Source organism: Dipteris shenzhenensis, chromosome 29 (genome assembly GCF_047967505.1).
Source record: "Dipteris shenzhenensis isolate YYH24624 ecotype China chromosome 29, Dip_SZ_1.0, whole genome shotgun sequence".
Classification (NCBI taxonomy): domain Eukaryota; kingdom Viridiplantae; phylum Streptophyta; class Polypodiopsida; order Gleicheniales; family Dipteridaceae; genus Dipteris; species Dipteris shenzhenensis.
Window position 1 is genome coordinate 14,857,375 of NC_141624.1, and position 26,428 is coordinate 14,883,802.

The following is a 26,428-nucleotide window of genomic DNA, read 5'->3' on the forward strand; positions in this document are numbered from 1 at the left end:
GCATACAAATTGTATGATCCCATCAACCACAAAGTCATTATCTCCAGAGATGTAATCTTTGATGAGGAATCAGAATGGAAAACCTCACCTACACAGGAGATAGAAGCATCGACTTCACAGTCATCTACAGAACAGGTTGATGAAGAAGAGCAAGAATTGCCAGCAACACCCCAAGCAGTGCCACAGCAGCTCAGATGGTCTACTAGGGAAAGCAGACCACCAGCCAGATTGACATATGCTCAGAAAGGCAAAGCAATTCAGGTGGAAACCACCAACTATGCTCTTATGACTACCATCATGGCTACAGAAGAGCCAGTGTACTTCGAAGATGCAGTAGATAAGCCAGAATGGCAAACTGCTATGAATGAAGAAATGGATGCTTTGTATAAAAATAACACTTGGGAATTATGCGACCTTTCACCAGGAAAGAAGGCCATAGCCAACAAATGGGTATACAAAGTGAAGTACAATCCAGATGGCAGTATTCAGAGATACAAAGCCAGATTAGTTGCAAAAGGATTTGCACAACAATATGGTCAAGATTATGATCAGACTTATGCTCCAGTAGCAAAGATGGATTCCATATGGTTCTTGATATCACTAGCGACACTCAGTAAATGGAATGTGTATTAGCTCGATGTCAAGAATGCATTTCTCAATGGTTATCTAGACGAGGAAGTCTACATGCAACAACCAGCAGGTTATGTTGAACCAGGAAAAGAGAACAAGGTTTGCCATCTCAAGAAAAGTCTCTACGGCTTAAAGCAAGCACCCAGAAGTTGGTACAGCAGAATTGACCAGTATTTTGCTGATCTGGGATACATGAAGTCCAATGCAGATCATACTCTCTACTACAAAGTTCAAGGGGAAGACATTACTATTGCACTTTTGTATGTAGATGATTTGATTATGACAGGAAGCAAGGATAGCTTCATCATAAAGCTAAAACAAGACTTATCTGCAGAGTTCGACTGAAAGATCTTGGACTTATGCACGATTGTCTTGGAATTGAGTTCTAGAGAGATTCAGATAGCATATTCATGAGTCAGCTCAAGTATGTTGACAGTCTCCTGAAGAAGTTTCATATGGCAGATTGCAAGATTGCAACCACTCCCATGGAATAGAGTTTGAAACTTACTAAAGATTCAGAAAAGCCTACAGTCAATGACAGATACTACAGGCAACTCATTGGATCTCTTATATATCTGACAATCACACGGCCAGATATTTGTTATGCAGTAAGCTCACTAGCACAGTTTATGGCAAATCCAAAATAGTCTCACTGGAATGCAGCCAAAAGAGTCTTGAGATACATCAGAGGTACAAGACAGTTTGGGATAGAATACAGAGGAAGTCATCCACGGTTGCATCGATACTGTGACAGTGACTATGCAGGAGATCATGAGACCAGGAGATCGACACAGGGATATGCATTTTTCCTTGGTCAAGGTGCTATATCATGGTTGTCAAACAAACAACCAATTGTTTCTTTGTCTTCAACTGAAGCAGAATATAGGGCACTCACTACAGGTGCATGTGAGGCTATATGGCTCAGAAGACTATTGTCAGAAATAGATTACTTTGATGAGTCAAAGCCAACAACAATATACTGTGATAATCAATCAGCTCAAGCATTGGCCAAAAATCTAGTATATCACTCCAGGACAAAGCACATTGATGTCAGAGAGCACTTCATCAGAGGAAGAGTGTTACTTAGTGACATCACACTACAGCATTGTGATAGCAAAGAGAATGTTGCAGACATCTTTACGAAACCACTTCGTAAAGAGCTATTCGAGAAACACCGACTAGCTCTTGGTTTGACGCAGAGGAAGGACATTCCCATTAAAGGGGTGTGATGGAATGTAATGCTCAGTCCTTCTTCGATTCCCCAGAATCATCATCTTGAGGGAAGGCCTACTTCATGATGTTGATCTTGAGGGAAGGTGTTGAGAGTTCACGCTCAACATCATGTGATCATGTGTGCATAGCACCATCACGTGATCATATGTGCATAGCACTAACCTTATAGAGTGCTATAAAGGAAAGGGTTAGATCCCCTAACCCTAACCCTAAAAGGGTTTGTATATATTCTATTTTTTCAACTAAATCTAGTGTACAGTTAGTCATTTGTGGTGTGCTCTCTAGCTGTGCCCTCTCTCCTCATCTCCACTCTTCTCCTCTCCCCTCTTCATATTTTGTCAAGGTTGACTAATAAGCTTGTTGTAACTCATACAAGTAAAACATTTATTTCTAAGCATACTTAGAGTTCATCATAGTTTTTTGAGTTTTTGGTTTTGATGTAAGCAAAGCTAACATGATGAACTTCTTGTGATTCATGGCAATCAGCTTCATCAATAGTACTTTTTGATATTCTTATGGACTAAACTTGGCTCATTTGTTCAATTATACGACGACAACCCTTAGCAGTTACTTCGTTTTATTGGATTTATTATGTTAGTAGCATAGAGCTAATAGCACAAGCCTATAGCTGTTGTCTATGTGATCACTTCTTAAGCATTTGCCTTTGTGATTCTACTTCATTTTTCCTTGCAAATTATTATTGCTATCAAGTAATTTAAAAAGAAAAAAAGAATGATCATCACACATGATCAGAACTAAAATTGTTACTTCTTGACCTTACAATTTACATGATTAGTGCTTTGCATACTACTAAAGTTGCACACCTTTTTGTAGTACTAATAACTGATTGCTAAAAAAGGTTCTAATTTTTAATTTATTAGGAAAGAGCTCTAGAAATGTATTTTATATCTTTTTTATTTTTTCACTCCTCTTTGATTAGACTCCGTGTTTTGTAGACATGCAAAGGTCGTATGGAGTTACCCTTTTACTACATTCTTTTCCATCCACCCTCCTCATTCATCTTCATTGATGTTATGTATTTATTGACTAATTTGTCTATTATAATTAAAAGTGTCAGTAGAATGTGCATTTTCAGAATTTCAATTTTTGATTTCATGAAAGGCAAAAACATTTTTTACTGCACCCTATACTTATGCAATGCAATTTAAGAAGGGGTGTTAAGAATGGTGTAAATTGTAGCATTCTAAGGTCTAGAGAGAACCCTAAAAGGGCACATTGGAAAAACCTAACCCTAATCCTTAGGGGTAAGATATGTATATTCAATATATATACATTGCAATTCAAGCGGAAATGTTGAGAATGTTGTAAATTGTGCCATTTTGTAATTTTCCCTCTAGTTATATAGTCTAATTTAAGAGGGGGTGTACAAATGGTGTAAGTTGCACCATTTACTAAGGGGTAGAGATGACCCTAAAAGTGGACATAGGGAAAATCTAACCCTAACCTAAGGAGCAAGAGGTTACATATTCTCATTTTGTTCATTTCCAATCTAATGGATGTTAGCCCATTGTGATTGTGCACTCCTCTCTCTCATCCTCCTCTTAATAGATAGGACTTAAAAAAAAAAGCATGATTGCAAGTTATCATGCTAATACTTGTCATGGAAGCCCAAAAGAAAGATGATCATAACACTTTTTAGTAAATGAAGTGTTCAATTATGAATGAATTGTTCTTATGATTTTTTTTTGGATCCCATTTATAATAATCAAATTTGAGAACATCAGTCCACACATGGCCTCTTTCTAACTAGATTACAAGTCGTTGTTCATAGAATTAAAATATTAGATGATATCGATACATGAATTAATTAGTGTGGTTCTATAATATCATTGTTCAACAATGTTGCTAATTATATTACCAAGCATGAGATTTGCCTTAATCATTTTAATACCACCAATAAATGTTTGTGTATATTAACAAAATTTCTTTATGATGAGTTGAAGGTCTTTAAACTCATATTGTTTTGAACTAGTTAAAATGTTTCACATGTGTTACATATTCAACCCTTTGCTTTGTATTTAAAGTAAAGCCTTGGTAATGATGCAACCAAAGTGATAGCCATCCTTCCTTCTAAATTCCAGTTGTCTGGTAGCCCTCCAATCCTAAGCTTCTTTGAGTTGAGCTACCTTTCAGCTTACTCCTTTGCTTCCTTAATCCCGTAGACACCTCTGCATCTAGTGGACTCTTCACTTCTCCTTTGAGCTTCTCTTCAATCTCTGACTTAAGCTTTTTATGCATATCTTCCGTCTAAATAGAGATTACCTCATCATCCAAAACTTAGTGGGGAGTTGGTTTGTTCAGTTTGAAGTCGAGCTGAAGTGCAACTTGCCTAATTAATTATGGTTTTAGAAACATCAAGAATATGTTAAGGTATTTTATAAATTTATCTTTTAAAACATCAAAATTTGAACACATCAAAATAAGAGAGTATAGATGTCAATTTAATGGTATTTGGAGAATCTATTAATGAGGATGTGTCCTATCAACTTTAAAATTCTATGTGAATGATTTAGAACATCATCATTTTACATGCTTGTGCATGTGTGTCTTAGATTAATCAATACTAATACCAAATTTGGCAAGATTGACCATCAAGTTGAGATAATGCTTGCTTGCAGACACATAAACACCACTAGGGAAAAGAAAATGTTATTGGGAACTCAAGGTAGCCAATAACAATGCACAAAGTAGTATGTGATTGAGCATCAAGGAGACATTAGTGGGAGAATGTACGTTGAGTACAACTTACCCATTATTTCCCCCTCTTAAGTTACCACTTGGTGTTGAAAAGAGTTGAATTTGTAGAGGAAAGTTCCTTTCAAAGATGTCATCAATTTGTTATCTTTCTCCTTTTTTGATGAAGATGAAATGAAATAGAATAATAAACTTTATGGATTAACATTGATGAAGCTAAGAATTGCTCAAATTGAACCACATTTTATATGTGGTTTTAATCATTGATTATTGATGTTGTGCTCCTCATGGATCAAATACATGTAACTGGTGCTTTTTTGTGGGAGGTTATTGGTGCAGGGTTCATCTCGATGATGTATCAAAGCTCCCCTCCACATAGGCGGCCAGTTGGCCTTACATCGGTGCAACAGTTCTGTTGTTAGTTTGGGAGGTTTGCAATAGCATCGTGTTACGTTACCAGCAAGTCGACCTAGCCCCGAGGGAGTCGACCATTCTTAGGTTGGTTAGGAGTTATCTGAAATAGTTTTGCAAGCTGTTGAGGGAGAAAGATCCGAGAGTGAGCAATGCGCTTGCTGCAGTGGAGGATTATATGCTCGTGGGGTCAGGGCTGCTTGGCTTCCATTTTGACCAAATGTTGTATTCGGTCTTGCGTTTAGGGTTGACCACCCTCTTAATATATACAAAACCCTTTATGAAAAAAGAAAAAAGAATAAAAGAGGATGGAAACAACATATGAGGCTTTGTTATAGGAACTCTAGCTTAATGCCTACTTAGGGGATGCTTGGTACAGAAGATGTTTGAAAGTTTGATAGATTTTTCCAGGGATGTTCGTACTCAAGGAGATTAAAGAGTTAGAATCATCTAGCATCCAAATTAAACAAGGAAATCAAGAATGATGTTTCAAATTAATCACAAGCAGATGGATTTGCACTAGTGTTAGGTGAAGTATTTATAAGGGAGTTGTGCCAACTGTTGAGAGACCATGCTCAACATCATGTGATTACATGTGCATACCACTAACACATATAGAGTGCTATAAAGGAAAGGGTTAGATGCCCTAACCCTAACCCTAAATGGGTTTATATATATTCTACATTTTCAACTAAATCTAGTGTACAGTTAGTCATTTGTGGTGTGCTCTCTAGTCGTGCCCTCTCTCCTCATCTCCACTCTTCTCCTCTCCCCTCTTCATGTTTTGTCATGGTATCAGAGCATGGTTCTGCCTTCCGCTAAGACACCATCTGTGAGAGCATGTGAGAGATTGAGAGCTTCTCTTGAGTGTTCTCCATGAAAGTCCACTTCCGGTGAGAGATCACCCATTCTTTGAGAAAAATATTTCGTCATTTGAGAGAGAGAGAGAGAGAGAGAGAGAGAGAGAGAGAGAGAGAGAGATTTTCCATCCATTTTCGATTCATTCCATTCACTCTTCTTGAGTGTTAGTGAGACTTTCTTCGTGAAGGAGAGAGAAATCGCTTGTGAGTTCATTAAGAGAAAGAGACTGAAATCCATTCAGTTTGAGAGATATCTTTTGAGAGCTTTCCCTAAGCTCTTTACCTATTACACAGTAGCATTGACAATCTAACAAACGAATGAAGTTATCCGGGGACTTTGCCACTGACTCTTGCTCAAATCTTTTGAAGCTAGAGTGCTACCTCTAATCACTACTCTTAGGCTTGGCACTTGTAGCTCAATGTTGCTCTGCATTAAACTTTGTCTTGGCTGAGGATATTGATGCTTGTCTAAGGCTTCATGCAACGACTCAGCCAACGGGCTCTACAACAACTACGGACTTCGCCTTAGCTTCTCCTACTAACAGACATCCATCGACGGCCACAAAGCTCACAACTCCATTGACCAAAGTACCATCAAGGCTCCCTACAGTGCAACCAATGAGCCAACCTCTAACTCAGACAACCTTTAGCAGCATAGGCAACTCTTCTCACACCAAGTAGCAGCCTCGTCAATTGACACTAGAAGTGCTCCATAGGCGACCAAGCGGCTACCTAGCTTATGACTAGAATCATCACAGCCCCCGCAAAGGAGTTGAGAACTGTAGGTCACGGAGCTTCAAAGTCTTGCCCTTTGTGGGATTGGAATAGCAACCCGTGTACTTTCTGTGGTTCTAACTTGCCAAACATTCTGCAAAGACCGTTGCTCTATTGCATCGTCCACAAACACATACCTTCCTTCATGCCCTCTGTTTCTTTGTTGTGGATCAGTAGTGGCCTGCTTCTCATGCTAAGAATCAACCACCACTGACCACTCCGGCTTGAGCAATTGGGGTCTCTTAGGCCAAATGAGCTCCTTTCAAGAGTCTGAATCCCAAACTTCAATGAGTTGACTGGCTCTTCTAGCCCTCCACGACTCCAAAGATTCTCGCGATTGACAACTCTCCAAGCTGCAAGCATAGGCGCCTCCATCAAGTACACTGACAATTCCAAGCACGGGCTCTCAACGCCACCCACAACCTTCTTTACAATGTGCACCTCCAAATGGACAACAGTGCCTTCCAACGCTACCTCTGCCATAGCATGCACCAAGGCCTACTAACCAATCACGCCATCAAAACTGCAATGAGCTTACAGACGCGCCTCCACACCTTCATGTAAATTATGGACCTCCAAGCGGTAGACGCCAACGCCAAGGAGCTCGCGCATTCCATCACCCTATCTGCAAGGGTAACCACACACAGAGGTGTGGTCTATTGGCACAAACACGTGGCACACTTGTCACTACTCCGAGGTCCACCTCACCACAGCTTGGTCATGGTCTTGCCACGTGGCACCTCATCTACCACATAGGCTCCGACTACCACATCAGTAGCATCCCATACAATGGCATGTCAACATGTAGCATTATTTGCCACATGGCACCTTATCCACAAGGGCCACATCATCACTTAGCCACATCATCCAGTCAAAGTCAACATCCATGTGGCACACTACCACATCATCAACTAAACTCAGTAGATCTACCACATCATCATCCTAATCATCTATTGACCAGTCAAAGTGCCACTTCACGTGTCCCCTATGAGGCACTTTGACCCCTCTGTAAGGACACTGTGCACACTGCATGTGCACACAGGTGACACATTAGCACACTGCTCCATTGACACACCCCTGCATGTGAACACAGTGGCCACATCATCACTTTGCAACCTTTTTGCCCCTCCACCTAGATCAAGCCATATCTCTTGATCCAGGAAGAATTTGAGGATGCCCCAAAAAGGAAAATCGCTCGATTTTTTGTGCTCTACGCGCTCGTTACATCATGTGCACATTTGGCACAAGTATCACTCGCTTTTGAGCCTCAGCAACCAATCCACTTCCTTCACACACATCAACCTCTACATCGACGCATCTGACCCAGCACATAAAAAGAACAAAAGAAAAAGAAATTATTTGTTGTTCTTTTCTTCGATCGACGGTTGATCTAGATCTAGATCAGAGTTGACTAGATTGCCATAGACGATTTGAATTTCTCCAAGTTGCCAATCTAAGCCATGCCCGAAATTCCAAACTAGTTCCTACTCGGAGTTAGTCCCTACACTCACAAGTGGTTTCACATCATCACATTACTTGAAACCTGACGTAAATTAGTTCAATGAGCTGACTTCAGAGTGTTCAGATGCATTGATCGATTGTTCAGTGGGCAGATAGCACATGATTTGATTTCACACACACATGCCATCATTGTAAAGCCTATTTGGCTATTTGGCATTCTGCACAACATCATTTCAAGCCTTGTAAAGCCTCTTAGCTATTCCCAACATCATTTGCCACAAGCCATTCAAAAGACGATTTCAGTTATCAAGTCGACCAAGCAGATCAAGATCCTTGGTACAACGGTGCATCTCATATGACAAAGCAATCAAGAATGGTTCACAGATATGAAACCATTAGAAGGTCAAAATAATGTCATCTACACGGCAGATAATACAGTGAATCTAGTTCAAGGGACATGCATTATCCCTACGAATGATTTCACTGGTACAAAAGGATTGGTGAAAGATGTACTCCATGTTCCGAAGCTCAACAAGAACCTCTTGTCACCAGTAGGTCAAATGATGGAACACAACTACCGAATCATCTTCGACGGAGATGAATGCACTATCAGAGACAAATCTAGAGGATTTCAGCTTGTAGGAAAAGGAGTCAAGGAAGGATGTTTGTTCAGAATGCTAGCTATAGTACCAGGTTTGCATGCCATGTTAGCTCAACCGCCGCAATAGATGCCACTATCCGCAAAATGGCACAAGAGATATGGACATGTCAATTTCAAGAGCTTGATAGATCTCAGGAATCAGAATATGGCAATTAGGATTCCTAAGCTAGAGTTTCTTGGAAAAGTTTGTGAACCATGCTACTTTGGCAAACAAAAGCGAACCAACTTTGGCAGAAGCACCTCTCGAGCTAGAGTTATTCTTGATTTGATTCACATAGATGTATAATGTTATGCCCAGACTCGCAGCATCAATGGTTTACTTTACTACTTGAGTTTCATCGATGACTACAGCAAATATTGTTGGGTCTACTTTCTGAAAGATAAATATGAAATCTTTTCCAGATTTCAAGAATTCAAAGCCATGGTAGAAACCTAGATAGGCAGAAAGATCAAAGTCATGAGATCAGATAGAGGAGGTGAATACATGTCTTCAGCATTCATGAACTTTTGCATAAGTCACGACATTCAAAGACAATTCACATGTGCAGATACTCCTCAATAGAATGCAAGAGCTGAAAGGAAGAATGGTACTTTAGCAGACAATGCTAGAGCAATATTTAGTGAGAAGCATCTTCTGAATCAGTATTAGGTAGAAGCAATAGCCACTGCAAACTATTTGCTGAATCAGCTTCCAACTGAACCGATTCAGGGTATGAAACCTTATGAAGCATTCAATGGACACAAGCCATGCATTGGGCATCTTCGCATATTTGGTTGCATAGCATATGCCCACATACATGATGACCATCGCAGGAGATTGGATGCGAAGTCACATAAATGCATCATGGTTGGCTATAGTGAAGAGAGCAAAGCATACATTTTGTATGATCCCATCAACCGCAAGGTCATTATCTCTAGAGATGTAATCTTTGATGAGGAATCGCAATGGAAAACCTCAAATAGACATGAGATAGACTCATCGATTACTCAGTCATCTACAGAAAAGGTTGATGAAGAAGAGCAAGCATTACTAGAAGCACCCCAAGATGAACCACAACAACTCCGATGGTCTACTAGGGAAAGCAAACCACTAGCTAGATTGACATATGCTTAGAAAGGCAAAGCAATTCAGGCTGAAACCACCAACTATGCTCTTATGACTACCATCATGGCTACAGAAAAGCGAGTGTACTTTGAAGACGCAATTGACAAGCCAGAATGGCAAACTACTATGAATGAAGAAATGGATTCTTTATACAACAATAATACTTGGGAATTAGTCACAACTATGATGAGACTTATGCTGTAGTAGAGCAAAGATGGATTCAATACCGTTCTTGATATCACTTGTGACACTCAGCAGATGGAATGTGTACCAGCTCAATGCCAAGAATGCATTTCTCAATGGTTACCTAGACGAGGAAGTCTACATGCAACAACCAGCAGGTTATGTTGAACTAGGAAAGGAGAAGTATGTTTACCATCTCAAGAAAAGTCTCTACGGCTTAAAGCAAGCTCCCAGAAGTTGGTACAACAGAATCAACAAGTATTTTGCTGATCTGGGATACATGAAATCCAATGCAGATCATACTCTCTACTACAAAGTTCAAGGGGAAGACATTACTATTGCACTTTTGTACGTAGATGATCTGATTGTGAGTGGAAGCAAGGATAGCTTCATCAAGAAATTGAAACAAGACTTATCTGCAGAGTTTGACATGAAAGATCTTGGACTTATGCACTATTGTCTTGGAATTGGAGAGATTCAGACAGCCCCTTCATGAGTTAGCTCAAATATTTGACAGTCTCCTGAAGAAGTTTCATATGGCAGATTGCAAGATTGCAGGCACTCCCATGGAATAGAGTTTGAAACTTACAAAAGATTCAGAAAAGCCTAAAGTCAATGATAGGTGCTACAAAGCTCATCGGATCTCTTATATATCTGACTATCACATGGCCAGATATTTGTTATGCAGTAACTTCACTAGCATAGTTAATGGCAAATCCAAAACAGTCTCACTAAAATGCAGCCACAAGAGTCTTGAGATACATCCGAGGTAGAGACAATTTGGGATAGAATACAGAGGAAGTCATCCAAGGTTGCATGGATACTGTGACAATGATTATGCCGAAGATCATGAGACCAGGAGATCCACACAGGGATATGCATTTTTCCTTGGTCAAGGTGCTATATCATGGTTGTCAAACAAATAGCCAACTGTTTCTTTGTCTTTGACTGAAGCATAATATAGGGCACTCATTACAGGTGCATGTGAGGCTATATGGCTCAGAAGACTATTGTCAGAAACAGATTACTTTGATGAATCAAAGCCAACAACAATATAGTGTGATAATCAATCGGCTCAAGCATTGGCCAAGAATCCAGTATATCACTTCAGGACAAAGCACATTGATGTCAGAGAGCACTTCATCAGAGAAAGAGTGTTACTTGGTGACATCACATTGCAACATTGTAATAGCAAAGAGAATGTTGAAGACATCTTTACCAAACCACTCGATAAAGAGCTTTTCGAGAAACATCAACAAGCTCTTGGTTTGATGTAGAGGAAGGACATTCCCATTAAAGGGGTGTGATGGAATGTAATGCTCAGTCCTTCTTCGATTTCCTAGAATCATCATCTTGAGGGAAGGCCTACTTCATGATGTTGACCTTGAGGGAAGGTGTTGAGAGACCACCCTCAACATCATGTGATTACCTGTGCATAGCACTAACACATATAGAGCACTATAAAGGAAAGGGTTAGATGCCCTAGCCCTAACCCGAACCCTAAATGGGTTTGTATATATTCTACATTTTCAACTAAATCTAGTGTACAGTTAGTAATTTGTGGTGTGCTTTCTAGTTGTGCCCTCTCTCGTCATCTCCACTCTTCTCCTCTCCCCTGTTCATATTTTGTCACCCCAACGAGAGTCATAGTTGACAAAGGCCATCAACACCTTTGACACATTGTCAATGAAGGGGGGGAAAGAGTTCTCCATGAGATGTCTGGTGGGGGTAAGTCCCTCTCATAGCAAAGCTAGCTCTCAAAATAAAACAAAACTTTGAACACCCAAACACATTGTTGACAATATTAATGATAATTACAATTGACTTTGACCTAAATCCTATCAATAAGGGTGGGCAAAAAAATGGCCTGGAGAATCCACAATTAGCTACGTCAGAGGATGTAGCCATCTAACTCAACCTTAGACCATGCATAATGGTGGTTAATCACCATTGTGTATGTGGTGTAGGCATTGAGCCTCATGGATGGCTCTTTATTGTCCATAAGAAAGAATAAAGGTAGTATGGGGCCATCACTCATGGCTATTCAATTAGGGAATTCCATTGTTGCTTCCCATCCCATCTTATAAGATTACATCATGCCCTCCTACTTGCACGTAAGCACAATCGATGACATTGCATGAGCATTGGTTTTAAAATCATGGTAAGATAAATACAAGTCTAGAACTACATTTGCTTTCAGATAAATATAGGTCTAGACTCAACAATATGCATTAATTGCAATGCTTACAATGAAAATGTACATCAAGAAAGTAGTAAAGCAATTTCACATGCATGATAATACTCGTCCATCCTATCTTGATGGAGTACAATATCAAATTATTGCATATGACAAAACTTGGCACAAACTTTCATGTGTATTAACAACTACTTACATAAGGCCGAACATATAATTTCCAATGAGCTTATGCAAATTCCAAGAAGGCACATATTCATGCAATAAGAAGAATCCTTCGTGGTGTAAGAACCATTGTTCTTCTTCCTCTTTGCTTCCCAAAAGTTGAAGTTACTATTCCCTTATTTTGAAGGCATTGGGCAAATAGGAGAAGTGTGCGAGTTGAGGAGGGAATAAATGAACATAAAGAGAGGGAGTATTTATGATGAGGGAAGGAATGGAAAGATATGTGGATGCTCAATTGGCAGAGAGGAGCATGAGATGCGATGTGCACTGATGACCTTTATGTAGTTATGCACGTCATCTCAAGCAATATCTTTTCCTAAGGGCCTAAGGCTCTGAAGTTTGATAACACATGGATGGAAAAAGATGGGGATTCATGACTTTCAAATTTTGATGGTCTTTTTCTAGTGGACATTTTCAAAGGCCTCTTTTTTCAAAAAATCCCTACAAATGAGGCATTCTTAGAGCTTGTTCACATAAACCAAGATCTGTTCATGCGTGGCTTCAACAGGCGGTTTTAAGGGGCACGTGTGTGCATGTAGCCTAATGTGTCAGCCAAGAAGCTCTTTAGCTTTCAAGATCACCTGCTATGGCAAGTGGTTGCATACCTGGTTACTCCCGGGTCTTTGCTTTGGAGTCCCAAAACTAGTTTCCAGGTACAGGATTTCGATCGCTGATAGTTTTTGGGGGCACTTGTGTGCATGTAGCCTGATGTGTCGGCCTTTAGTTGTCAAGGTCACTTGCTTTGGCAAGTGGTTGTAGACTTGGTTGCTCCCTGGAGTAGGGACAACCTAGAAATTAGGGTGGCTTGCAAACCAAGTCCTTCCTGTGAAGAGGCCCTGATATATACCATTAGACCTTGAGATTGGGTAAGAGAGCCTCCCTGCGTCGCGGCTAAGGTTGGGGAGGATGTTGATTTAGTAGGCAAAGCCTAACCTTCCATCTCTGCCCCTCGTGTTGGCTTGCCAGACACTATGGGGCAGGTCTCCACCATGTTGGAGATACCTTGCTCCCCGTAAAAAATGCCCACTTGTAGCAATAAATGTCCAATTTTGCATGTCGAACCAGGCGAGCGGCGAGATGCTGGTCTGGAATTTCGAAAATCCAAGCCGCTAGCCTAGCAGTCCACTGCCCCGAAAAGTCCATCGGTCAGCATTTTGCGACCATGGGAATGTGAATATATCCTGTTGGCAGTGCGACTCGCGGGCGAGGTATGTGCTCTAACTTGGGCCTCATGGGGGAGAGATATTTTAGGGCTGTAAAGGGGGAACGGGCTACAGCCGGGAGCGAGAAAAAGGAAGGTGACACGTGTAGGTGACCGGATGAAATCAAAACAGGCACGCCAAAGCCTTTCTTATTTCATTGCCCACACGTTCAAAAGTCTGGTCTTTGTTGTTGAAGGGGCTTGGCTATGGTCATTCCTCTGCTGAGCTTGTCCAGCCCTCAGTAGCTCGCCGCCATTTTCCTTCACCTTCCATTTGCTCTCAATCATGGCCGAGATTGCCATCCGCTCCCCCCCCCTCTCCTCCCTCAATAACAGATTTTGCGACGATTGTAGCACCTCCACTGCCTGCTCCGCAGCTCTTCCTCGCCCCACTGGATTGCGGGCGGAATGCCGCGGTTACTCAGAGCGTGGGAGTCCCCATCTTTCCACCTCTAGGCTCCGGTTGGTTCCCTGTTTGCAAAATCCTGTTTTTTGTTGCTCATTGGCCGCGTTTCAATGGTGCAGTATATGCTCTCTCTGATTCTTTCCGAAACATGAACTGATTTTGGCGGTTGCTCCCACCCTTTTGTGATTGAATTCTGATTAAAGAGCCAAGCTTGGATACATTAGTGGTTGAATAAGTGGCTTTATTAGTCAGTGCAGCATAGCTTATTGCCCTTTTTTGAAATAGTAGTTTTGGAGGGCCTTCGTGAGGGATTATTGCTCAGGGTGGCGTATCGTGTAGGGAACGCATAGCTTAGGGTTTCTTGTAGGAGCTCATTTTGGATGGTTTGACGGTCGTACCTCTTTTACAGGGACGTTTTCTAATTAGAAATTTCGAGGTCCTCATAAATTGCTTTAAGCCAACCACACAAAATCTATCCTTAACTTTTAACTGTTAGACAGCTGATATTCCAAAAAGGGTTGTTTGTGACTCTTGGAACGAGATAAAAAACATACTATGAATGGACAGCTTTGGACCTTGATTGTCATTTCGTATGATCTTGCAGCGCTCCATTGCAGCTATTTATTTGGCATGGAAGCTCACTTTGTTTTGACATAGATTCCCAAGCCTCTCTCATCTGGTGACGGTGGATTGTACCAGCTTAAATAGGCATAGGTTCATGTTAAAATGTTATGAAGTGCCTGTGATCCCATTGTGACGAAGACACGTGATCCTCAAAGCTTGAGTTGGTGGTCGTAAGAGCATGTCTGCAGTGCCCGTATCCCGTAGGTCTGACACCATCATGTCCTATTTTTATCCTTTTCTCTTTTTCCCTTTTTCCTGGATGATCATGTTGCTGTCTCTGTATGCTGCCCATGCCCTTTCTCAGCTTGCTGCCATACATGCGGTTCTGTGCTCTTGCTGCAAGAGTGTGAGGTCTTCATGTAGATATGTCCTAGTCAACTTTATGGCTGCTCTCATTACCATGAGAGTTTGTCTGTCCACTGCATTTCTGAATTCCTTCACAATTGACCTTGCTGGTGCGAGCCCTCTGACCAGCACATTTAGACATCAAGACATAAGCTACAACATCCTTTTCAGCCAATTCACAGCATGTTCAAAGGCTTGTTTTCCAAGCTCTACATTACCCCCATGTCGACAAGAACCCAACACAGTATGCCACACCACAAGATTAGGATCAAAAGGCATCTTCTTAACGATCACCACCACCTCATCGAGTTGGCCTGCATGGCCTAGAAGATCAACCATGCACGTGTGATGCTCAATAGTTGGAGTGATGCGAGAGTCTTTGCTCATAGCCTCAAAGTACTTTTGGCCCTCATCCACTAGACTTGTGGGACTGCATACAGTAAGAACAATAAGAAATGTCACCCCATCTAGCTTTATTCCTTCACCTCTCATCGTCTCGAGCAAACGAAAAACACCTTCACTTTCTCCTAGATGGGCGTTGCCCTATCAGCTAGATTTAGATTTAGATGCTTGTTGGGGAGAGACTAAAATGAAAACGTGTAGACTTCACAAGCAGTTGTAGCTTGAATGAAGAGATTTTGGACTACTTTTTGATTAGCCTTCTCCTTTAGTGCTAGCCTTCGTGAGTGCCGAGAGAAACTCAGTACGAAGACTTTGTATAAATGGATGCTCAAGTATGTGTGGGTGTGTGGATTTGTATGTGTGAGAGCATATTTTTATACTATGATCTACACCCACTGTTGGGCGCTGATGATGTCAGTGGGGATGTCATAGTAGCTAGTCCTTGCTATGCATGATGGAGTTTATGGTTTTCAACCTTGTGAGTGACTATCATGAGATTGAAATTGCACTATGTTGTGTTTTTAGAGGATGAGTTTGGGAATGTTCTTGGATTCATCTAGGTATATGCTTTTGTTGTATCAGCGGACATGCAAATTTCACCTTGTGAAGTTTTCGTCCAAGTTGGGGCCTGCTGGTATTGTGATAATTCTTTCTATCTTAAATGGTGCGTTGCCCTATCAGCTAGATTTAGATTTAGATGCTCGTTGGGGAGAGACTAAAATGAAAACGTTTAGACTTCACAAGCAGTTGTAGCTTGAATGAAGAGATTTTGGACACCTTTTGATTAGCCTTCTCCTTTAGTGCTAGCCTTCGTCATGGCTGAGTTTTCCCTTCACCTCGGGAGTGCCGATAGAAACTGAGTACGAAGACTTTGTATAAATGGATGCTCAAGTATGTGTGGGTGTGTGGATTTGTATGTGTGAGCATATTTTTATACTATGGTCTACACCCACTGTTGGGCGTTGATGACGTCAGTGGGGATGTCATAGTAGCTAGTCCCTGCTATGCATGATGGAGTTTATGGTTTTCAACCTTGTGAGTGACTATCATGAGATTGAAACTACACTATGTTGTGTTTTTAGAGGATGAGTTTGGGAATGTTCTTGGATTCATCTCGGTATATTCTCCTAGATGTGCATATCCTGCAAATAATGCTCATCTCTTCCTCCGAAGCACGTGACATGGACTGCTTTTTGGGGGCCGAGTCACTTTTTTGCTGCAAGCCAGAAATTCCTTTTGATGCTAGTGTGAAACGCCTTTTGTCTACTCAGACAACAACCATTCAAAGAGAAGAGTTATTGATATAAAAAGCAAGAGTAAATTTTATTTGAATGTAGCTAAAGAGAGCAGCTTTGAAGAGTATGGAATATCGTGATAATTTCCTAAATGTATTCATGTAAGTAACACAAGATATCGGGTACATAAGAATTACAAACCTAAAAGCAAAAAGGGCGCGCCCTTCTAATTGCTACCTACTATTTACTGGCTGTTTACAAGAGGGTTCAACATGCCTAAGCAAGGCTGAAGCTATGAACCATAACATGCATGCTTACCACAGTAGAGTTCCTGTGAGCTGCATTATGCCTCTATTCATATGAACATGGATTCTAACAAGAAGCCACGGGCACTTGACTAAACCCTATTGTCGATACTGTATCAAGCAGCCTCTTTAGGGCCCCAGTGCTCGGCGGCAGCCCCACTAAAGTAGAGGGGTGTGGTCAGCACCGCCCTTTCTAACCTCGGATCATTCGCCCTCAGGCAGGCATGGTCTTAAACTCCTCCTTGACTGCATGCCTTCTATAAATTTCGAATCTCATGAGGTGTGTTCTCTTGATTCTTCGGCCCATTGTTTTGCTTCTAGACATGTGAGAAACTCGTATAGGGATAGAGTTGATTTCTTAGCTAGATCAAATTTGAATAACCTTCATGGTTTAGGGAAGCTTTTATTAGAGGGTCTAGTTTAAAGTCGATATTGGTTAGCACACATTATATAAATAACAATATAGGGATTCGCAATAAATTAAGATGTCTTAGGAGTAAACATCTTTGCAACATCTTTGCAGCCCTCAACCTGTCACGATCTGTGACGTATTCCTTTCTCTTTCTAGACTTATGGATGGTTTAATGAATGGACACTTGTGGAAGGGTATGACCTTTCGATGGGACACTTGCCCTTTCGACGGGACACTTCCTAATGAGGCATAACCCTTCACAAGAGACATTCTAATGAAGAGACATTCCTATTGTAATGTATCAAGGGTCACACCCTTCACAAGGGGTACACACCTCTTCATGCACATACCCTTTGGAGTACACACCTTTTCATGTGTGACTCTTCACTCTCTATATAAGAGAGGCCAAATTGTATGGATGACAATCACATCCACCCTACAGACATTCAAGCAATACAGTTATTCCTTTGCTCTCTGCTATCTCAGTCTCTTTTCTGTTCCTTAGCACAGTTCTAAATATAGTAAATCTAGGATTTCTTACAGTGGTATCAGAGCAAAATTCGCTCCTGCTTGTAGGAAATGCCCCCCACCTTCTAGCACTGATCTGATACATTTTTGCCGCTAGAAGGACATCCGTGCACATAGTGCATGGAAGAGATGGAGAGGATGAGCGTAAAATTTTTAAACGCCTAAAGGCATCCTGGCCTCTCCATCTCCCTCACATCACAAGTTGATGTGAATGGACACGACCAAAATCGTGTCCTTTAAGGTGCTTGGGCTGTCCCAAAACCAAGGGACGCGCCTTTTCCACCATGGGACACACCTTTTGGTGACGAGTCTCGACTCCTCACTCATGGGACATACCCCATCGTGGGCAAAGGGACATACCTATTCATGCAGGGTCGCACCCCTTTTAACAATAGGGACATATCCCCTCATGAACAGGTGCACCTATTCCAAGGGTCACACCCCTTCGAATAGGCACACCTCCTAGGCCCAAGTACCTACAAAAGGGTACCTAGAGGGGTAAAAAGGGACAAAAATTAAACCCATCCCCTAACCCTAGGTTTACCCTAACTACCCTAGGGTTAACTTAACCCCCAAATTAATTTGGGGCAAATAACCCTTAGGCAGCCCAACGAATCGTCGTACCATCCAGCCAATACAAAAAAACAAAAAACGGCCGTACGGATTTCCTGCAGCCTGCGCCAGCCATCGCAGCCCATCCGTACAGCCCTGCGAGCAGTTCGTACAGCCTGCGCCATCCGTACAAGCCCTGCGCAGCAGTCCGTACAGGCCGTACAGCCTGCCGTACAGGCCGTACAATCGTGGCCCGTACACACAGTACGGATAGTACAGTCCATTCCTACGCTGCCCAGCCCTGCTTCGACATTTTGCGCTGCCAGTCCCTGTTCCTGCCAGCCCTTGCCTCGCCTTTTTCGCTGACAGACTACTCCTTATTTGCAGTCCTGCATACCCGATTTCCTGACAGGCTGCTGCCTCTCCTTGTTTCGCCATTTTTACCCTGCCAATTCAGCACCAGTTGCCATTTCTCGCAATGAAGAAAGCCCGTTGACAGCCCGGACCAGACCAGCCTCGAGCACTCCTCGCAAAACATTGCAACATGGACCTCCGGACAACGATTTGCAGCCTTCTTCTACGCAATCATTTGGCAGATTAAAGTATTGCCAGGTGGAGTCTTTCCAATCTGCTTTTTCAGGATTCTTTTTAATAAATTACAGCAAATGAAAGAATCCACATTAAAGCATGGAAACCCCTGGTAATTCACCCGGCCATTCAAGGACACCTCAGGCACCTGCTACTACACAATATCGTGTTCAAATTGCACAGCCAGCCCATTTTGGAGCCTTTGCATCTTGGGTCTTCTGTGTCACGTGCCCTCCGAGTGACTTGGATCACATCCTCTACCTTCTGCGTGAGGCGCCTCAATTACATTATTTCCTCAGCACAGTACAGGTTGTGTTCCACGAGACACGAAGATATCCGGAACACGATATTCCTCAGGAGTTTGCTGTTCATTTTTGGAGAGAGTTCTACCCTTCACCTTCGGCATCCCCAGGGTACTCTCCACCTCCTTCAGCTCCCCGATATCCTCCTCTACAGGGTGTACCTTCTCCCAGTCAGTATTTACATCCTGAAGGCACTCCCTCCCCTGGATATCCTCCTCTTCCGACAGCAGCTCCTTACCCTTTTTCAGATCCGTGGACTCTGCTACCTACCCCTGTCTTATCACGAGCAGTAACACCTTTTTCAGAATCTCCAGTGTTACCTCCGACAGGACCTCCCTTACCAGATTTCCACGGGTGGTTCCATCCTGCCTCGCCTGCCCCCTCCAATATGAGCAACCTCAGGGAGCAGCCCGAATCCTCTTTCAGGGATGGTTCAAACTAGAGCGCAAGTTCGCGCCTCTCTCACAGGGATTTCCGACATGTCGCACCGCTCGCGTGAAGCCTCTCCCGAGATTAAAGAATCAAGTCCCAAAAAGACCCCTGAAGGCAACACCCAAAGTGAATCTCTATTGCAACTTCAAATATCTCAGCTTCAAGACAGCATCTCCGACCTGGTTCAAAAAGTTCAACAACTCCAAGATTCTCGTAGTCCAGCACATACAGAGGACGACGTGACGCAACCCGACGACGATGCGGACTCTTTCCCCCCCGAGGTAGAAAATACTGAACTGCATACTCTCTATCGATTACTTCAAGCTTCCAAAACAAAGCGACTTGACGTCAAACTTCCGGAAGCCTACACTGGTCAACGTAATCGCCGAACTGTTGACCAATGGCTCGCTAAAATGCGCATGTATTTTGACACTGTTGACCTCACGGAAGGCAAAAAGATCGCCTTGGCAGCCTCCCTCCTGAAGGATACAGCATTTCTATGGTGGCAACGACGCTTAAAGGACGGAAAAAGTGTGTTAACTTGGGAACGTTTTGAACACGTGCTCCGTAAGCAGTTTGTACCTGCCAATGCGGACTTCCAAGCACGATCAAAATTTCGACAGTTGGAGCAAACGGGTTCCCTGTCTTCTTATATCTCTCAGTTCACCACATTGGTGCTAGAGATTGATGGTTTAACTGAGGATGATCGCCTTCATGCTTTCATCTCAGGCCTACAACCCTCGTTACGCATTGATGTTCTTAAAGCCAATATCACCACCACAGATGGCGCTATTGCTTACGCGGAGCGCATTACAGATTTCCTCAACACAGGGAAGCAGAGTGCTAATCGCACACAGAACTCTCCTATGGCCAAAGGTGCTCGCCCTCAAGATAACACCAGGTTTCGCAAAAACTTCGGTAATCAAGGTCAGCGACAGTCTCAAGATCCCCAGAAGCCTTAGAAATCATTTGCTGGATTCCAACAGAAGCATTCCCCCAAGGATCGTGTTTCTTCTTCTTCACAAAGTCATTACCGACAGCCCCAACATAAAGGTGCGGCCACTGACAAGAAGAACAACTCCAGCTCAAAAGGACTTTGTACCATCTGTACAGGCGACCATAGATGGTTCGATTGTCCCAAGCGACCAAAGCAAAATTCTAATATGGAACCTAGCACTTCCCCAAAAGAAGATGCTACCTCAGCACAAGACAAGAAAGGCAAAGCTGTTCGAATGGCGAATACCATCCACCTGAGCCTTGCCAGCAACCCCGAACCTTCCCTGGCCACTCAAGTACTTTGTGTTCAAGGATCGATTCGTGGAACAACGGTCACCATCCTCATCGACAGTGGCTGTTCTCATAATTTCCTAGCCAGTTCTGTGGTCGATAAACTTCGGTTGACCACCAGTCCTAGCCTCATGGACTATCAGATTGAACTCGCAAATGGAACAACTTTCTTGTGCAACACCAGGATCAAAAACTTGTCTTTTCGCATCCAACATTATACGGACAAGTTGAACTTCGACATTATGCCTCTTTCTCGGTACGATGTCATACTCGGACAACAATGGCTCTACGACTATGATCCATCAATCAGTTTTCGCAGCCATACTATCCAGTTTGTCCACCAGGGAAAACTTATTGAGCTAACTGGTTCTAGGGATTCTCCTTCAACCCCAGTTGCCTCTGCCCTACAAGTAAAGAAGTGGGTTCGTAAACGCCAAGCAAAGACTTCACTTCTGTTGGTTACGGCAGTCGAGGAGACACCAACAAAGGATCCTCCTGAATACCTCAACCAACCTTTTTTCCAGCCTTACCTGGATCTTTTTCCACAGGAATTGCCAAAGCAGTTACCACCTCGACGACCAGTGGATCACCCAATCGAACTTATTCCCGGCAGTAATCCACCGTCGAAACCTCCTTATCGGGTTTCTCACACTCAAAATGAAGAAATCCAAAGACAGGTCACCGAGCTACTCGACAAAGGTCACATTCGGCCCAGTCGCAGCCCTTTCGGATCTCCTGTACTACTTGTGGAAAAAAAGAACAAGCCTATGCGCCTCTGCATCGACTACCGAGCCCTCAACAAGCTCACTATAAAAAACAAGTATCCATTGCCTCGCATTGATGACCTTTTCGATCAACTTCTACATGCAACACACTTCTCCAAGATTGATCTTCGTTCAGGTTATCATCAAATTCGTATACGAGAAGGCGATGAATACAAGACAGCTTTTCGAACAAAGTATGGACACTATGAATGTTTGGTCATGCCTTTTGGGTTAAACAATGCCCCGGCCACATTCATGACATTAATGAACGACATCTTCAGGCCTTTCCTCGATAAGTTCGTCATCGTTTACCTCGATGACATCCTCGTTTTCAGCAGATCCCTACATGAGCACAAACAACATCTTCACCAAGTTTTTGAAGCTCTCCGTGCAAATTCTCTCTACATCAACATTGAGAAGAGTGAGTTCTTCAAGACCCACCTGGAATATTTGGGACATGTTATTTCAGCTCAAGGTATCTCTGTGGATCCCAAGAAGGTCGAGGTAATCCGAAACTGGCCTACTCCTAAGAATGTTCATGATGTCCGCTCTTTTCTCGGATTGGCAAACTTCTACCATACAAAGGTCTATCAGTTGTCCAAAATCGCAGCTCCTATGTCCGAATTATTGAAAAGCACAGCAATTTTTCAGTGGCTTCCCGAAACAGAGTATAGTTTCCAACAACTCAAGCAAGCACTCACTACCACACCAGTTATGGCTATTGCTGACCCAAATCTCCCATTTGAGGTCATGACCAACGCTTCCGACATCGCTACAGGATCAGTCTTGATGCAAGAAGTCAGAGTTATTGCTTTTGACAGCCATAAACATTCTGATATCCAAACCCGATATCCGGTTTATGATAAGGAGTTTCTTGCTGTTGTACATGCTTATCGCTCTTGGAAACATTATCTCATGGGTGCCGACTCTGTGGTCAAGACAGACCATCACTCTCTCAAGTACATCTTTACTCAGCCAGTCATGAACGCTCGACAAGCACGCTGGGTTGAGTTTCTGGCCAACTTTCACATGACCATTGAGTACATACCAGGACTATGCAATGTAGTTGCAGATGCTCTCAGCAGGTTACCTCTAGCATCAGCCATGGTAATCTCTACATTATCTGTGGATGTTCCGAATTCATTCAAAGGAAAGTATTTCAATGATAAAGACTTCGGCACCGCAGTACAGGTTCTTTCCAAAGATCAACCTTCGACTTCCGAACAGAAGATTTTCTCATCCTATTCTTATACGGACGACCTTCTGTATTATCAAGATCGCGTCTGTGTACCACATGACAAGGATGTTCGACGTCTTTTGTTAAAAGAGCATCATGTAGTTCCTTATGCTGCCCATCCAGGCATCAATAAGACTTATCGGTTACTCAGTGCAACATACTACTGGCCTCAGATGAAAAGAGATGTCATCAAAATGGTTACATCTTGCTTATCATGTCAACAAATGAAAGCAAGTCGACGACTTCCAACAGGACTTCTTCAGCCTCTTCCAGTTCCAACTGAAAGGTGGGAAAGTATTTCCATGGATTTCATTACAACACTACCACGATCCTCCAGAGGTAACACTCAGATTATGGTAATTGTTGATCACTTGTCCAAAATGGCACACTTTGTTGCTTGCAGAAGCAGTGCACAGGCCCCGGACATAGCCAAACTCTTTATACAACACATCTTCCGACACCATGGATTACCCAAGAATATCATATCCGACAGAGATCCTAAGTTTACCAGTCACTTTTGGATTTCACTGTTCGAATCTTTGGGTACTACTCTACTGTTCAGTTCAGCCTATCACCCAGAATCAGATGGACAGACTGAAAGAGTCAACCAAGTTCTGGAAGAAATGCTTCGACATTATGTTCAGTCATGCCTCGCAGCCTGGGAAGAGTATCTACCACTCCTCGAGTTTGCTTATAATAACTCTTTCCATAGTGCCATCAGCATGACTCCATTCCAAGCAGCTTATGGACACACTCCGATTGTACCAACAAATTTTGTACTTCAACATCGAGTGGCCCTAGCTGATCAATTGGTTCAAGAAATGCAAGATATTCTACTGCAAGTCAGGGATCATATGCGAAAAGCGCAAGAGCGGTATCAACGGTCTGCCAACAAACATAGACGTCACCTGGAATTTAACACTGGTGACATGGTGCTATTATTTGTAGCCCCACATCGCTATAAGACGGTTAAGTCTGTGTTTCCTAAGTTGCGACCAAGATACTATGGACCTTTCCGGATCGTCAAGAAAAATTCACCTTTAAGTTATAAATTGGAATTACCTCCATCATGGGGTAAAATCCATCCAACATTTCATATTTCTTGGCTAAAGACGTACATTCCAAGCGATGAAGCAGTTCCTCCTGCAGGTGATTATGTCCCAGAAATCGAAGACGATTATGTTCTCCTTATTCCTGAGCGTATTCTGGACCATCGACAGCGAGAGACTCGACATCGACTTATCACGGAATTCCTTGTTCTTTGGCGAGATCTGGACGACTCCGACGCTACTTGGCAGTCTGATGAAGACTTACAGCAGTACCCTGATCTTTTACAGCAGTATTTTCAGAATCTACCATGATATTTTCTACATCGGTTCATTATCTCCACCAGGGTCTTCTTTTGAGTGGGAGGGGATGTCACGATCTGTGACGTATTCCTTTCTCTTTCTAGACTTATGGATGGTTTAATGAATGGACACTTGTGGAAGGGTATGACCTTTCGATGGGACACTTGCCCTTTCGACGGGACACTTCCTAATGAGGCATAACCCTTCACAAGAGACATTCTAATGAAGAGACATTCCTATTGTAATGTATCAAGGGTCACACCCTTCACAAGGGGTACACACCTCTTCATGCACATACCCTTTGGAGTACACACCTTTTCATGTGTGACTCTTCACTCTCTATATAAGAGAGGCCAAATTGTATGGATGACAATCACATCCACCCTACAGACATTCAAGCAATACAGTTATTCCTTTGCTCTCTGCTATCTCAGTCTCTTTTCTGTTCCTTAGCACAGTTCTAAATATAGTAAATCTAGGATTTCTTACACAACCTCTTAGTCTTATTCATGCCTCCCAAGTGATCTATGCTATCTACAATATTCATAGTAAGTAGTATGCTTTATGTAGGTTTGACACGACCCCAACGCTCTTGAGAACCTACATCTGCAAACAAACACAAAAACCCAACCATAGAGCAATGATGGAAATCACAGGCATGCTCACCACCCAATCATGACATCCAGGACTCGGATGTCCCCTCCGAGCCACAGGCTGAGCTGCTGGCACATTGGCACATCTCCCAACTAGATCCCAACCAGCCTGGTGTCTCATGTGACCTGGTGGCGCCCACAGGGGCCGCTTGGGCTATGCTAGAAAGTAGGTGCGTGTCCGCAACACTCCAGGATCCAGACCAGCAAGGAAGAGCCAAGCATTTGACTTGTTTGACTGAAAACTGAACCCCTAGGCTCCTTATATAGGCATGAGCTCGGTGCCGCTAAAAATAGTAAAAACCGTAACGTTCATTGCCCTTGCAACTCAACCTGCAAAGCTTGCCTAGCCCCTAGCCTCCCTAGGCAATCTGAGTTAGTCCTGTGTGCCTAAGCACATGCCGAATATGTTCCATGCACATGACATACTCCCTTCCTCTAAGAACTCACTCTTGAGTTCATAAGAAAGTTCAGAAACTCTCTTTGAAGGTTAGTCAATGTCTCCCATGTAGAATCCTCCTCGACACGGTCCGTCCACGTAATCTTGCATTCAGTGATCGTCCTATTTCTAACTTGACGTTTATTAAATCCAAGAGTACTTTCAGGTTCGTGTGGTACAAAGGCAAATCTTCAACCTATATAAGTTCTTGAGGAGTTACTACTTGATCCTTAGCATCCAATAATTCTTTTAGTCTATAGACATGAAAGATTGGATGAATTCTTGCATTAGGAGGCAATTCTAGTTCATATGCAACTTGAATGGACCACAATATTTGGTGGATAATTTCCTAACCTGTCGAGTATTTAGGCTCTTGGATTGCTTGGGATAGCAAATATACCATTGTTCCAATAGAGAACTGCCTAGGTGAATGATGTCTATTAGCATAAAATCTGTCCTTATCATGGGCACTTCTAATAGATTCCTTGGTGAACTACAACATCTCTTGCATGTCTTGCAAGAATGTCCTAGTAGCATCATTCTTAACTGCCTTGAATCTGACCATTACTGGTGACTCAGGTTGAAATCCATACTTAAGCATAAAAGGACTCAAACCAGTACTTGAATGCTTGCAATGTTATAAGCAAATTCAACCATGGGTAAATATTCTTCCCATGACGACTGCCTCTTGGAAACATATGCACGAAGCATATCCTTTGGAAGTTGGTTCACAACTTCCGTTCGACCATTAGACTGCTCATGTTCAGAGGAACTCAAACTAAGAGTGGTATCTAACTTTTCAAAGACAAGTGTCCAGAATTGAGTATGTGTAGCTGCAGAAGATCCTCACGTATGACCTGATTAACCTCGTGATACCTGAGTGGGAGTAATGGCGCGCCAATGCCATATTGGAAGGGA

General features: G+C 42.6%; 1 protein-coding gene across 1 annotated transcript in view; it reads left to right on the top strand.

Annotated features, from left to right (window-relative positions):
* The first annotated feature begins 13,824 nt into the window (after positions 1 to 13,824).
* The window catches only part of LOC147882472 (Insulinase (Peptidase family M16) family protein), a 178,827-nt gene continuing 166,223 nt past the window's right edge, over positions 13,825 to 26,428 (top strand). The window contains exon 1 of the mRNA XM_087401054.1: positions 13,825 to 14,115. Coding sequence (XP_087257180.1) covers positions 13,940 to 14,115 — 176 coding nt within the window. The 5' untranslated portion in view covers positions 13,825 to 13,939. The remainder of the gene's footprint in view (positions 14,116 to 26,428) is intronic.